Source organism: Oreochromis niloticus, linkage group LG7, assembly GCF_001858045.2.
Source record: "Oreochromis niloticus isolate F11D_XX linkage group LG7, O_niloticus_UMD_NMBU, whole genome shotgun sequence".
Classification (NCBI taxonomy): Eukaryota; Metazoa; Chordata; class Actinopteri; order Cichliformes; family Cichlidae; genus Oreochromis; species Oreochromis niloticus.
Window position 1 is genome coordinate 30,017,320 of NC_031972.2, and position 13,396 is coordinate 30,030,715.

The 13,396-nt window shown below is 40.9% G+C and overlaps 1 protein-coding gene and 1 long non-coding RNA gene across 3 annotated transcripts in view; one reads left to right on the forward strand and one right to left on the reverse strand.

The window, feature by feature from the left end:
• Positions 1–494: 494 nt before the first annotated feature.
• On the forward strand, positions 495–12,996 carry gtf3c4 (general transcription factor IIIC, polypeptide 4). The gene is made up of 5 exons (XM_003440231.5): positions 495–827; positions 5,011–6,750; positions 8,430–8,560; positions 9,009–9,097; positions 12,751–12,996. The coding sequence occupies exons 1-5, from the start codon at positions 537–539 to the stop codon at positions 12,813–12,815; spliced, it is 2,316 nt and encodes a 771-aa protein (XP_003440279.1). The 5' UTR covers positions 495–536; the 3' UTR covers positions 12,816–12,996.
• LOC102080363 (uncharacterized) overlaps positions 988–13,396 on the reverse strand; it is a 58,693-nt gene continuing 46,284 nt past the window's right edge. Inside the window, exon 4 of one of the 2 annotated variants that reach the window (XR_003220833.1) lies at positions 988–1,315. This is a non-coding gene — a long non-coding RNA (uncharacterized LOC102080363). Of the gene's footprint in view, positions 1,316–9,110; positions 9,222–13,396 lie in introns of those variants that run through there. The other variant, XR_001223917.2, reaches the window with a different exon arrangement.

Below are 13,396 nucleotides of genomic sequence, written 5' to 3' on the forward strand. Positions count from 1 at the left end.
TTGCAACAAGAGTCCCTTTAACTCCCTTTTTAAGCAATTACAGTTTCACTTAAGCTTGAAAAAAATTATTATTAACTGTACAAGCCAGACAGTTGACTTTTATTTATAATTAAGGACAATGTGGCAAAATATGAAAGGGATTAATGGACATTTTCTTGTTAACTGCAAATAATAAAAAGAATGCATATAAAAGTCATATAAAGTTTTTAAAATTTTCGATGCTTTAATTTATTAGAAGTGTTCTAAAGTATTATGGAAAGGTATGTTTCTTAAAAAATTCATACATTTTCTATACAGTGAAATGGTGTGTTTCTGCAATTTTGTCATGTGAAATTGTTTTTTTTGTTAATGTTGCCGAGTTTTTTTATTATTTATTTCTTTTCATCATTATTATTATTGTTATTATTATTATTATTATTATTATGTTGAATGTGTGCTAAATGGCTTGATTAAAGTCAATTTTATTGTCGTCGGAGGAAGCTCCTCGTTTTTCTCCTCCCGCGCTTGTGTGACGTCACTTCCGCCGCCCAGAAAACATGGCGGCTGCCAGTCCCTGTGATTCGGCGCACACCCTGCCCAAAAATGTAGTCATCAAGACTGAGCCAGAAACGGAGGATGTATCTGTCAAGCGGGACCCCGTCATTCCTCTCATTGCCCCGGTCAGCGGACTCCAGCCTCTCTCGTGGTCGCAGGACCATCGCCTGGCTGTGTGCACATCCAGCTCCCTGGCGGTGATGGAGCTGGTGTGCGACGTCCACAGCAACAAACAGGACCTAACGCTGCACAGGACTTCAATCCCCGTCCCAGCCGAGGAATACAAACTGCGGGTAAGCGACCGCATACAGTCACCTGTTACCTGCTAACACCAACACTTTATAAGAGGGAAATATCAGAACCCATGCAGCTCTGTAGCTTTAGCTTACTGAGCTGCTGTGGTGTTTACAAGTCACGTGCTCCACTGTTTTGATTGGGAAACAATAACTTATTCTGCGGAAAGCTCGCCTTTTATTTATTTATTTATTTTTTTACATTTCAGTTTAGTTCGGGCTAGTTTAGTTTTTGTTTGGTAACAGAAAATATAGGAGTACAGAGTGGGGAACTGTGGTGCTGCATGAGGAAGTCAGGAGTAGCAGAGAAGTATGTGGGGGTGGTGCAGGACATGCACGAGGGATCTGCTCTGAGCCCCTTCTTGTTTACAGTGGTGATGGACAGGTTGATTGATGATGTCGGTCAGGAGTCTCTGTGGACTGTGATGTTTGCGATGACACTGTGAGTAAAGAGCAAGTGGAAGAGAGCCTGGAGAGGTGGAGGTATGCTGTGGAGCAAAGAGGAAGAAAGACATAATTCATGTGTGAGTGAGAGAGAGACGGGTGTAACTGTGAAGCTGCAAGGAGCAGAGATAGTGAAGGTCAAGATGTTTACATAAATAGGGTCACCATCCAAAGGAGAGTGCACAGAGGGGTGAGTGGAGTGTTAGGCGGCATATGCAATAGAAGGGTAGCAACAAAAATGAAAGGGAAGTTTTAACAGATGTTAGTGAGACCTGCTATGATGTATCGTTTGGAGATGGCACTGACAAAACTACATGATGCAGAGCTGGAGGTGGAGTAACCAGAAGTCAACATAAGAAATAAATACATCAGGGGGACAGCGACAAGGTTGAGGTTTGGTCATGTGCAGGGGAGAGATATATATATGGATATAAAAGATGATGCAGAAGGAAAACAGGAAGAGTTAACTGTAACTGCCTCAAACCATGTTAACCAAGGTTAATAGCTACTCTTATAGCTATACTAAATACACTGCAAGACAGTCATTCATTAACCAAGGAACAAGAGAAAGAGTATAACTGCTAAACAGTTGACCTTAAGAGCAACTAGCCTTGAAACTCTTCAGGAGCTTCACAATATTGTCACATTATAAAACAGAAAAATATTTTCTTGCTGGGATGTTTTATCTTAGGTTGAATTTTTTAACCAGCTGCTTTAAGCCCTGCTTTTCCACCGTGTAACTACTCCTCCTGTCATGTAGGGTACAGCTAGCAAGCTCACATCTGTACACTTATGTCTACTAATCAAGGCAGACTAAATGAGTTGTTTAATTGCTGTTTCTAAACGAGTTTTTCAAACATTGCTTCATATTCACACAGGAAGTGGGTAATAAATAAACTCCTAGGTTCTTCCCTCAGTCTCCCTCGTGTCTCCTCTTGCGATCAGAGCTTTACATACAGTTGGGCCCTTAGGTTTTTGTGGTTTGCACCCTGTATTAAACCCTTTGTGTTTGCATTCATGAATGCGTCTCTTGAGTTTAGACTTTCACAATGGCAAGCGAATGTTCTTGACTCGGCTAAATGCTGGTTTTTCTAGACCTTGGAAATAATTTTGTCGTCTTGAACTTCATGGTGTCATCTTTGGTCTTTTTGTGTTTCTGAGTTGGGCAGTGCATTCTTTCTTTTTAAGAATATACCAAGTTTTTGATTTAGATTTGGCCACTACTGAAGTTTTTTTTGTATCTCTGCTAGGTTTGTTTTGTTTTTCAACCTAGTAATACTTTAACTTGCATGGGCACCTCTGAACAGCAGAACTCCATATCCTTGATTTGCTTAATTTGTTATGAAATAACAAAGGAACAGGTCTCCCCTGGCCATGAAACTGCTTGCCAATGACATGAAACTGTGATTTGGGCGACAGTGCTTAAAAATGGCTGTACTCTAAACAGTTAATGCAGCATTTTTGTGAAACCCCTTTAAATGAAGGTGTATGAAGTATGCACTTTGGTCACATTACAGGCCTGAAGCACAAAAATGGCTTGTAACACATTCCCAAATGTTTCAGTCTGCAGAAGCAAAACAAAGTAAAACCCTGACTCAGTTACAGATTGCATTGTGTGTTCAACTTATTGACCCCATTAGCTTTGTGCAAGACCTTTCAGAGCATGTGATTCATCACTGCTCATAAATTATTAAAGTCATTGCCTCAGTTAATAAATAACATATAAATAGGTGATCACAAACTGATATGTGTTACTCTTGTAACAGTGTTGATGTTTGTTTTCTCATTAAACAAATTGTGTACACATGTCTCAGAAAGTGAGCCAAGCTAATATTCACTTGTGTGCTATTAGTTTGGCAGTGGTGAATGTTTCTGTATTTTCATTATTTACTAAAGCGAAGGGAAGATAATCAAAGTGATAGAATACAAATGCTGATTTTAAACAAACAAAAAAACGAGAGAAACAATTTTGTTGCGGTAAATTTGTCTCTTCGCAGCTGCTCTTGTGTATAAACATGAGTGCTTTTAGGTTTCGTCTCCAAAAATCCACTTGGCAGATACATTGTTGGACCTAGCTGAATTTTATAATCCTCTAGGCACGGTGGCAGACAGGCAAAGTTGGTTTCCAGCTGTCAGTGGCTGATATGAATAACTGCTTTTTAATAGGAGGTACTGAGCTGGGAGCTGTAGACTGTGGCTCACAAAGCATGGCTTGTTTTTTTTAGAGGCCATGATACTGTCTGTATAATAGTACAGCCACCCAGGAGGCTGTTTTCTGTGGTGAAGCTGAGCCATGATGTTCACCATTTACCTAAAATTAACCCGGAATAAAAAAAAGAGATAACAAAATGTAGATATCTCTAATTTATTCATTGCAGTCTGTTTGGTTATACTGTGCCTATCCTGTTTGTCCGGTTTGTTGACATAAAACTTTTTCTAGGTTTTACTCGCTGTAGAGCAGCAATAATTAGGTGGTTATTTCATTAGATGAAGAACAGAAAATGGATCATCAATGCTTTGGTAACAGTTTTAGTCTTTTCTGTGGAAATAAGTGGAAATACCACTTATTAAACTAAAACCTGATGATGATTTTGTTGCTTAACAGAAGAAATAAAGGATAGCTAAAAAGAGATAATTACAGCTAATTAGATGTAGTGCTTCTAATGCTTTTTTAACATCTAGCAGTGCATACTGACATTTAGATGTGCTCATAGAAACATCATATATATAAGTGCATTTATATGTGAGATAAATGCACACTTTAAATTGTTTTCAAAAATACTGTTTATATGGTGCTTCTCTGTAAATCTTTGCAACATTGCAACATTTCTAAGGACTTGGTAGGTCTTGAGTTGAAGCTACTGACGTTACTTCTGTTCTGCTCTCACTTTGCATATTTTTCTTGCATATATTGCAAAGTATTCTGCTTTTTTGGATGTTGTTGAAGTTGCTCCTTTTTTCTGTACTTAATCATCATCAGAGGCTGACACGTGGCTCTTGTGCTGTTGTTGTAGGTGCATAGGAATGTAAACATGTGCCATCACTATGTCACTGACACCAAGATATGATACTTTTATATCACGGGAAAATTTTATATCTGCATTATAGCAGATGCTATGATGTGGCACGTTCCTTGTAGCCTTAGCACGTCTGGCATAAAGAACCAGTTTTCTGCCTGTAGCAGGGTGTTGTTGCAGTGGCCCTCCAAGCTGAGACAGCCTGTAAGAAAACAAAAGAGGAAGGGCTGGGGCATGTTGGCTTGATGATATAAAATATCATAGTAAAGTCAATACAAAAGTGCTTTTAACTGGCATTATTTTCAGTGGTCAGCAGGGGTCAACCCCTCTGTATAATGTTTGTATAGGAGTCTATGGGAAAATCAGCTCTCTTGTTCCTTACTTTTCTGACCTAAGTTAATACTTTGCTGTTTGATTTTATGGGTCAAGTCATGGGGATTAAAAGATCAAATTAATTTAGGCAATTATGGTCATTGTTGGAGTCAGCGGGATTATCCAGGGTATGCTCATTGGATGTCCACTCTGCTGGTCCACCCTCAGTCCTCACATTGGGTCAAAGCACCAAAAATGGCAGTAGTGTAAACACACAGCTTTTCAAATCGATACAGGTGTATCCGTTTGAAGTGTTGGTGGTTTATCAAATAAAATATTTCTGCACATGAAATTAAGAACAAACTTGACTTTTTAATCCTTAAAATATATATTTTTTTGTGTCTTTTAAGGTGGGGCCATCAGTAGAGCTGTCTGAAGCAATGGTAAAGTTCGCTACACATCCAGATCCTACAGTAAGGCAAGCATTTTTGGCCGACAGGGTGATCAACCCATCAGTAGGCGTGCACAAAGGAATAAAGTACGCCAGCTGGTCTCCGTTGGGTTGTGACTCGAGTGGACGCTGCTTGCTCGCTTGCCTAACACTTGACCACAGACTTACCATTCATAACAGCCACAAGCGTCTTGAGTGGAACATGCTAGTTGATCTTACTAAAAAGTACAGCGAGAGGCTAAAAGAGCGGAATTATGCCAGAAAGGATGACAAGCTGCCGCAGACTAACCTGCAGGACTTTGATGAGCTGCAGCGGCGTTTCCGTATGCAGACGCCTCTGAGAATGGAGTGGTCGAGTATTTACACAATTAAACAGGTTCAGCCGGACAACACGGGCGTAGACTTAGAGATGGTCCTCCTCGCTGTCTTGATGGAAAACGGCGACCTCGTCTTGTGGAAGTTTGTGTTGCCTTTTACGGAAGGGGCAGATGTCACGTTTTATGACATCATCGAATCAGGCGTGACCAGACCAAGTGACTTAGCGTGGTGGGAGTATGAAAACGCAGATCGTCGCATGAGCGGCCTGATCGTCGGCAGTGAGGTGGGACCCGTCAAGATCATGCCGGTCAGCCTGTCGGGAGTGAAGGGGTACTTCACCCTCCGACACCCCGTCATCCTGTGGAAGGAGTGCGATGAGATCGCTGTTGAAAACATCAAATGTGTCCCGATGATCCACCCGATCCATAAATCCAGCTGCAGCCTCATCGTTGCATCACGTGGCTGCTACGTCTTTTGGTGTTTACTTGTGATTTCCCCAGCTGGACTAAATGTACACAACTCTCACGTGGCTGGGCTGCACTCCCTTCCTGTAGTCTCCCTAGCGGTCAGTCAACAAGGTGTCGCGGTGTACACTTGTTCCACAGACGGGTGGATTAAAAAGCTGACGCCAACTTTTACAGAGAGCACTTTAATATTTAAGCAGGAGGAAATGATGCGACCAGAGAACCTCACGGGGAGGAGGATACACGGGATTGCAGTGAGCCGCAACGGAGCATATATTGCACTTGTCAGCACGCAAGGTATGGTCGATGGCTATCATCCAGTTAACAGGACTTACCAGGTTCACTTTGTGACCTTAAAAACTCCAGAAGCCGCAGGAGCGTTGTTGCTCAGGTCCCCTACGCAGAACTTGTATAAAATGGCCGACCTGCTCGACCTGGTGAGGTGGCAGATTTTGAAAAACAAGGCCATCCCTGCATCACTGCAGGACGAGCTCGATCAGAAGATCCGGGAAGCGGACTCGCCTTACTTGTGGCGGTTCAAGCTCTTTTTGGTGCGAATACTTCACCAGTCACTGCAGTCACCTAACACAGAAAACAACTGGAAACCTGCAAAAGAGGGAAGCAAGGTGTTCATAAGAGATGAGGAAGAGGAGGAGGATGGAGAAGACAAAGAAGATGCTGTGAAAGAGGAAGGCGAGCCCGGAGGAGAAAAACTGGAGAAGGAGGAGAATCAGGAGGAGCAAAGGGCAGAGGTACAGGCTTGGATGAACACCGTAGAGACTCACTTGATGAGAGAAAACATGAAGAAGGTGTTGGGGGTGGTGTACCTCAATACCTGGCTAGCAGAGAACATTAGCATACCCACCTGTGGCCTGGTGGAGTATCTCTCTAAAGACACCAACGACAGAGCATCAGAGGTAATTACTCACGTGTTATTTTTTCTACTTAAGAAACCACTGCACTTTTGGTTAGGTTTTCCTGAATACAGCGCTGTGAAAAGTATTTGAAACGCTTAAATGTTTCAGATCATTTAAAAAATGCTAGTAGTAGTCAAAGGACAGAGTTTTTACATGATAATTTAAATAGAACCTGTAGTTTATAGAAACAAATTCAATGACATCTGTCACTCTGGACAGTGTTACAAAACCATTTCTAAGGCTTTGGGGACTCCAGTGAACCACGGTGAGAACAATTGTCCACAAATGAGGAAAATTTGGAACAGTAGTAAACCTTCCCAGGAGTGGCCGGCCTACTAAAACATTTCATCAAAGACTCATCCAGGAAGTCACAAAAGAACCTAGAACAGCATCTAAAGAACTGCAGACCCCAATTGCTTCAGTTGTTGCTTCATGACCTAGAAAATCCAATCCAAGCCCCTAAATCCAATTGAGGTGCTTTGGCATGCCCATAAACAGGTCACCCTAGCTTGAAAACCCTTCAGTGCGGGTCGATTACAAAGAATAGTTGGCTAAGAATTCACAAAACTCATTACCAGTTTTCGTCTTGATGCATGCTCAATCATCCAGGTAAGTAAATTTCCAAAAGTTGATTCTGTTCATCTGGACGTAGCGTTTTCATTGGGAGAAACATTTCGTCACTCATCCAAGTGACTTCTTCAGTCTCAGGCTACGTCCACACTAACGCGGTTTTGTTTGAAGACTCAGTGTTTTCTCTACCTTTTGGCCTCCCGTCCACTCTGAGACGGCGTTTTCCCCGAAAACGCAGCGTTTTTATGCGTCGCAGTGTCGACAGCGAAAACGGAGACTTTGGAAAACGATGACGCATGTTAGTCATATGATGCAGTCATGTGACCAATTAAACAAAGATGGAGGAGGGCATTATACAGCAGTTGTTTTGTTTGCTCTCAATTTTGACAGCCCTATTAAAGATTAATATCAGTCTGTACATGCTTCAGATAGCTTTTCTTCGAATTCTTTAATTCTCACTCGCTTTTGCAACTTTGTACTATTGTGTTACTCGCAGCAACAACTCCACCTCATTGTTAGTCCATTTAAAAAACTCGGTGCTTTTCCTCGACATTTTGCCGCAACGTTTCAAAGAGCCGGAAAGTAAATAAACGGCAGACAGAAATGAGGCAGGCCGAATCGTCTTGCGTTTCACGCATGCGCAGTACTGGAACGTAAGCGTTTTTGGCCATTTCAATGTGGACGCACAACTCTGTGAAAACGACTGAAAATGATAGTGTGGACGCGGAGCGTTTGCAGACGAAAACGCCATTTTGAAATCTATCCGGGCTAGTGTGGACGTAGCCTCAGTTGACTGCAGGTTTCCTCAATTTTATAAACAGTACATTTGCATAATGACTGAAACCAGCCCATTACCAGTTATTGCAAATGTTTGATTGGAGTTGCAATGGTTGCCAAGGGTGGCGCAACCAGGTAAGTTTAGGGGGCTACTTTTTCCATACAGGACCAAGAGGGTTTGGAAACTTTCTAACTTTTACTTGTTAGATGTAAGGCTGCAGTGGAAGAAACTGTTCTTGTGCTGCCTTCTTTGCCTCCGCTATACAAGTTGGGAATGAATGCATGGGTTGCTTTCATTTAGACCCTTTGGTCCTGCATGCTTTGTCCTTCAGGTCCTGATTGGCCACATCAAGAATAAGATGAACAAGCAGACGTTCTCGGAGCGCTGCAGCCTGTGTCAGGATGTGCTGCCCTTCACAGACCACAAACAAACTATGTGTAAAAATGGACACATGTGGCTCAGGTATGCAGAAAATTCTTGAACAACTTTAAAAACTTAAAACGTCTAAGGATGGTTGTTTTTCTTAGCTTTAGCCTGACAGGATGAGTAGGTGCACCGTTGGTTCAGACGCCACAGCTGAGCCTGAGCGTCGGGACATGAATTGAATCTTAATGCCGAACGCCTTCTTTGACGGTTTATTTATCTTCTCGGAGCAGTAATCAAGGCTCCTTCCTTCTGATATTTTACCCATGCAGCACTCTCATCGTCTCATAAATATCGTCTGTCAAACATTTCTCCTGCCTGCTCTCTAGCTTGAACGTGGTGCCTCTGGTGGGGCACCGAGGGGAAATCTGTGCCCGTCAGCTGCACCTCAGCACTGTTTCTGCTCTACTTTTATAATGTGTATATGTGTGTGTGTGACTGTCCCTGGCAGCCAGCTCTCTAATGTATTTCTTTCGGTCTCCTCCAGGTGTGCGTTGTCATACCAGGCCTGCCAGACGCTGACGTTCAGACGGTGCCTCCTGCTGGATAGCATCGCCAGACTGCCAGAGCCTGAGGGTAAGCGCCACTTTCCATCTCCCTCCACCTCCATTTCACAGTCGCGCTCTCGATCAGCCGTCTCCTCCTGTCACCTTCAACATCAGCCTCTGCCGCTCAGATCAATGCTCGACATGTTGGATGACTGAACCACACAAACATAATACTTATTAACTGTGACTGATTGCAGAAATTAGCACAGCGTCTTTTCTTTCTTTTTAGCCACTGTGCTTTTGTATTTTCTTATAAGGCAAGAGTTGAGTTACTGGTCACAAAGCTCAGTCTTGTCACTTTCTTGGCTAGGACTTGAAATGTGTAGCTGGGGAATTCTGAATGCTGGAGCGGGAGTAAGCGATCTGTGCATGACTTCATTAAGGTCGGTCAGCGCAGTGGGAGGGTAGAAATGTGCACTGACATGCAGTGCAACAATGCAATTAACAGAATGGGTGACTACTTTTTTTTCTTTTTGCTTGTGAATTACTGAAAGGGTTAATGCTTTGATACTCAGGGGAGAAAAAAGCAGAACTATCCGAGGTTCCAGTGAGGAAGAGAGACGTTGGTCCTGATTTCTTAAGTAAACAATAACCTGGATTAGAAAAACCTGTGTTTTTTTTTTTTTTCCGCGCTAGTTGAAAGCTGATTTCCACTGCCATGTGTACAGTTAGATGGATTTCTAATCAGCCTGTTCGCAACAGACTGTAAACAGAAACACAGGTGTGACAGCAGAGCTGCGGGATGAAAGAGGAGATGAATGCGTTACATACATCATTACTATATAATGCATGTAAACATGTTTTCTGATTGCCTTTATATCTGAAATAATGATTGCATTCTGTTTCCTCATAAAAGTCTTAAAGGAAAGAATTAAGTTTACAAAAGCCTTAAGTATTGTCTCGAGCCCGCATTCGACTGTGCAGGCAAGCCAGCAAAGGTTTTTGTATCAGTCTGGGGGTGTCCCAGTGACATTGCTGACTGCTGCTCACTCATTAGGTACGAGCTCTACATCGATCCTCATAAGGAGTCATTACAGTACACAATTGTAACATTAGAATTTAGGATTTAAATATACTGCTCAAACATAGGGGAATTGTACTGTATGCTAACAAATAATTGTTTTCTTTATAATTTTTTTCCTCATACCATACGTTCCTCATACCTTCTTTATATTTTGACAATTACAGTAATAATTTGCATTCTTTTAACGGTCTTAAAAAGCCTGAAACGCAGAAAGCCTCGGTGAGTCTGTGTAACGTTTATTGCATCTAAGTAATCTGATTATCAGACGTTTACTATTTACTCAAACTGATTAAGAAGATTTCTGTCTGTGGTCATTTTGTCCAGTATTTCAGTTTCTTTAATTGGATTTGGGGAAAGTATGATTTGCTTCACATTAAATGTAGGAAACCCTCTTACATATTTATGTTTAGATATATTTGTAAGTTAGAGATCTTTGCTCTGCATTAGTTTTACAGTACATGTCTCTATGACATGTAATGTACATATCATCATAATAGCATATAAATGGGTGGAGGTAAGCTCGATAATGATACAAATGAGAAAAAAATATATTATTCTACATAAACACAGAAGTGGGAAAAGAGCAGGCTCTGTGGGTCCTGCAGGGGGAAAAAATGATCTCAGGTCTTTATCAAACCTGCCTGAGGGGCAGCTCTGCTGGTCATCCCAGCCTATCTGAGCTAATGAATGACAGGTCTGTGCAGTTGTGGCATCTGTCAAAATCAGCATCACCCCCCACTTGTCTAAAGATATCTTCAAGATGTTTGCCTTCTTTATAGTTCCTATTTTACTACTGTTATTATTATTATTATCACAGCAGCTTCCATTTGTAATGAAACCCCTTTTATACATGAAATTCTTAAAAACAATTTAGCAGCGCTATGTCTGACAGCAAAAGACAAAAAACCTACATTAATATTAAATATATAGCGATAGCATTAAATAATTAGAGATAAACAAATCAGCCATGTTGCCATCTTGAATATGCCCGAGACACTGCAGGGATTCAAACCCAGGATCTCATGTGTAGCAGACAGGAGGCCGTTTCTCCAGCTGAGCCACAGCACATCATGTCTGTGAGATTTAACTTTAGTCGTGGCTGTTTCCGGATCACAAAGAAGAATTTTCTCTTCCCCTAAGTCCCGCCTCACTGATGGAGTTCAAAACCTCACATATGTGAGATAATGCACTTTCACAGTAAACTTCCTAATTTAGTCATTCCTTATCTCTCACATACTTCATTAGAAAGCCCTGTTCTGTACTTCTACGTCAATAGCACCCAAAGAATAAAATAAGAAAGAGCTAAGTTGAGACTTTTATTTATTTCCTTCTTTACTTTTATTTCATGTAACTCAAGGATTCAAACATGAGGTTAAAATGTAGTTTTTTCAGTATTGTCCAGTGGGATAAATACAATTTTTAACCCGTTTTATTCATTGTGGGTTAATTTACTCAAGCATAGATGTTTTTGTTTAACCAGTGGTCAGAAACTCTGACAAATGTTATAGATGTTTTAGAAAAGTAAGCCGTTTCCTTCGCATTACTTCTGAAAAAAGTTGGAAGACAATGCAGACTGACCATTGCTTACACTTGTAGCAAGAAGCAGGAGAGAAGCATGCTCTCATTACAGGAAGTGCTTAGTTTGTCAGACCAGTGTGTGCAAGGGGCGGCTCACTTAATTGTGGTGTGTCGTGAAAACTTTAGGGCTGAGCTTGTTAATATTTCATCAATATTTTTCCCACCTGAATTTTTCTTTTTGGTACTTTGGTATTAGACTATGCATGCACGCTAACAATGAATTGTAATGTATTTTAATTAATGTAAATGACACTGAATAACAACTGTAAATGTGCAGGATAAAGCTTTAGCTTAATGTATGTGTACTTTTATATGACATATTAGAATAGGCCGGCCTTCCAGTACCACTAATGAAGACTCAACAAAACACAAATAAAAATGTACAGTTCACAAACAATAGTGATCATACCCCAGTTTTGAATGCTCAGCATATAAAAATGGTTATTACATAATTATTAAATATGTTTGCGTTCCATTGCAATCCATTTTTACTGTATCTCATCACCTACTTCTCCCCATCTTTTGATATCAAACCTTTTCTTTCTTTGTCTGAACTACAGTCCGTGTCTCGAGGGCACGACACGTTACCTTGGCTGTTCCAGCTCAAACCGCGCTTGTATACTTACTTACTAAAAATGTTTATTATTTAGCCACATCCTTTTCTTAGGAATGGTGTGCACTATTGATTGTCCCACTTTTATTGCTTTAGTGGACAAGAACATTATCGATTTTTGTGTTTTCTTATATAGAGAAAAGGGGTGTGGCACTATGGAGATTGCAAATAACGAGAGTACGACTGTGTTTGTAGAACGATCCTGTAACATATGCATGGCAGTGAGAACAAATTGGCCAGTGTGCACATTTAATGAATCCAGTGGTAAGTTTGCACATGCCCTTATTTTGTGCACAAATGTATACTCGTAGTGCTAAATGAGGCCATATTTTTTTTGGGGGGGGGGCTTAAATTGTACTCCTGTCACCCTTCAAAGTCTCTGATATTAACATATACATAACCACATTAAATGATTTTGTTGTTAGTAATCTTGAGTACAAACAGAAGTTGTTTTGTTTCCCCGCAGATCCAGAGTGGATAAAGAAGATACTGCAGGCACCCTGCACGCTCTGCGACTCGCCGATGATCTAGAGCTAAACGATCATTAAAACCTCAGGGCTTCCCTGCGACCTTCAGAGCTCGCCGCTCTGACGCCGGGTCCAATCTTGTCAGACATCACTGCTATTTTTTTTCTTAATTTGATATATTTTGTCCATGTTTTTATTACTTTATATTGGTATGTTAAAAGAGCAAATAAAAAGCTTTGAATATTTGTTGAAACTCTTATTTCACTCCAGTTACAAAGTGTGCAGTGTGTGCTTCCTGCCTCTAAAGTTTTTAAATTAATATTTTACCGAGGTAAAACATTTTGGAGTCAAACTTTACACATTTTCTGTATTTTTCACCCCTCATCTAAAGCGAATTCCCACTCAGAGCAGTGTTTGGACAGAGATGCTCAGAAACAAAGTTTAAAATGTGGTTATATGTGGAGGTTTTTATTATTCAGTAGGACTTCAGGGCGCCATAAATAAGCTCCCTCATTTTCCTCATGTTGACTCTATTTCCAAACCTTTGGTGTAGTTTTTATTGCAAGTAAGTGGAACTTACTCTGCGAGTCCTATTTTAGTGAGGTTTTTTCTTCTTCTCCTCTTTTTTTTTTTTTTTTTTTTTTT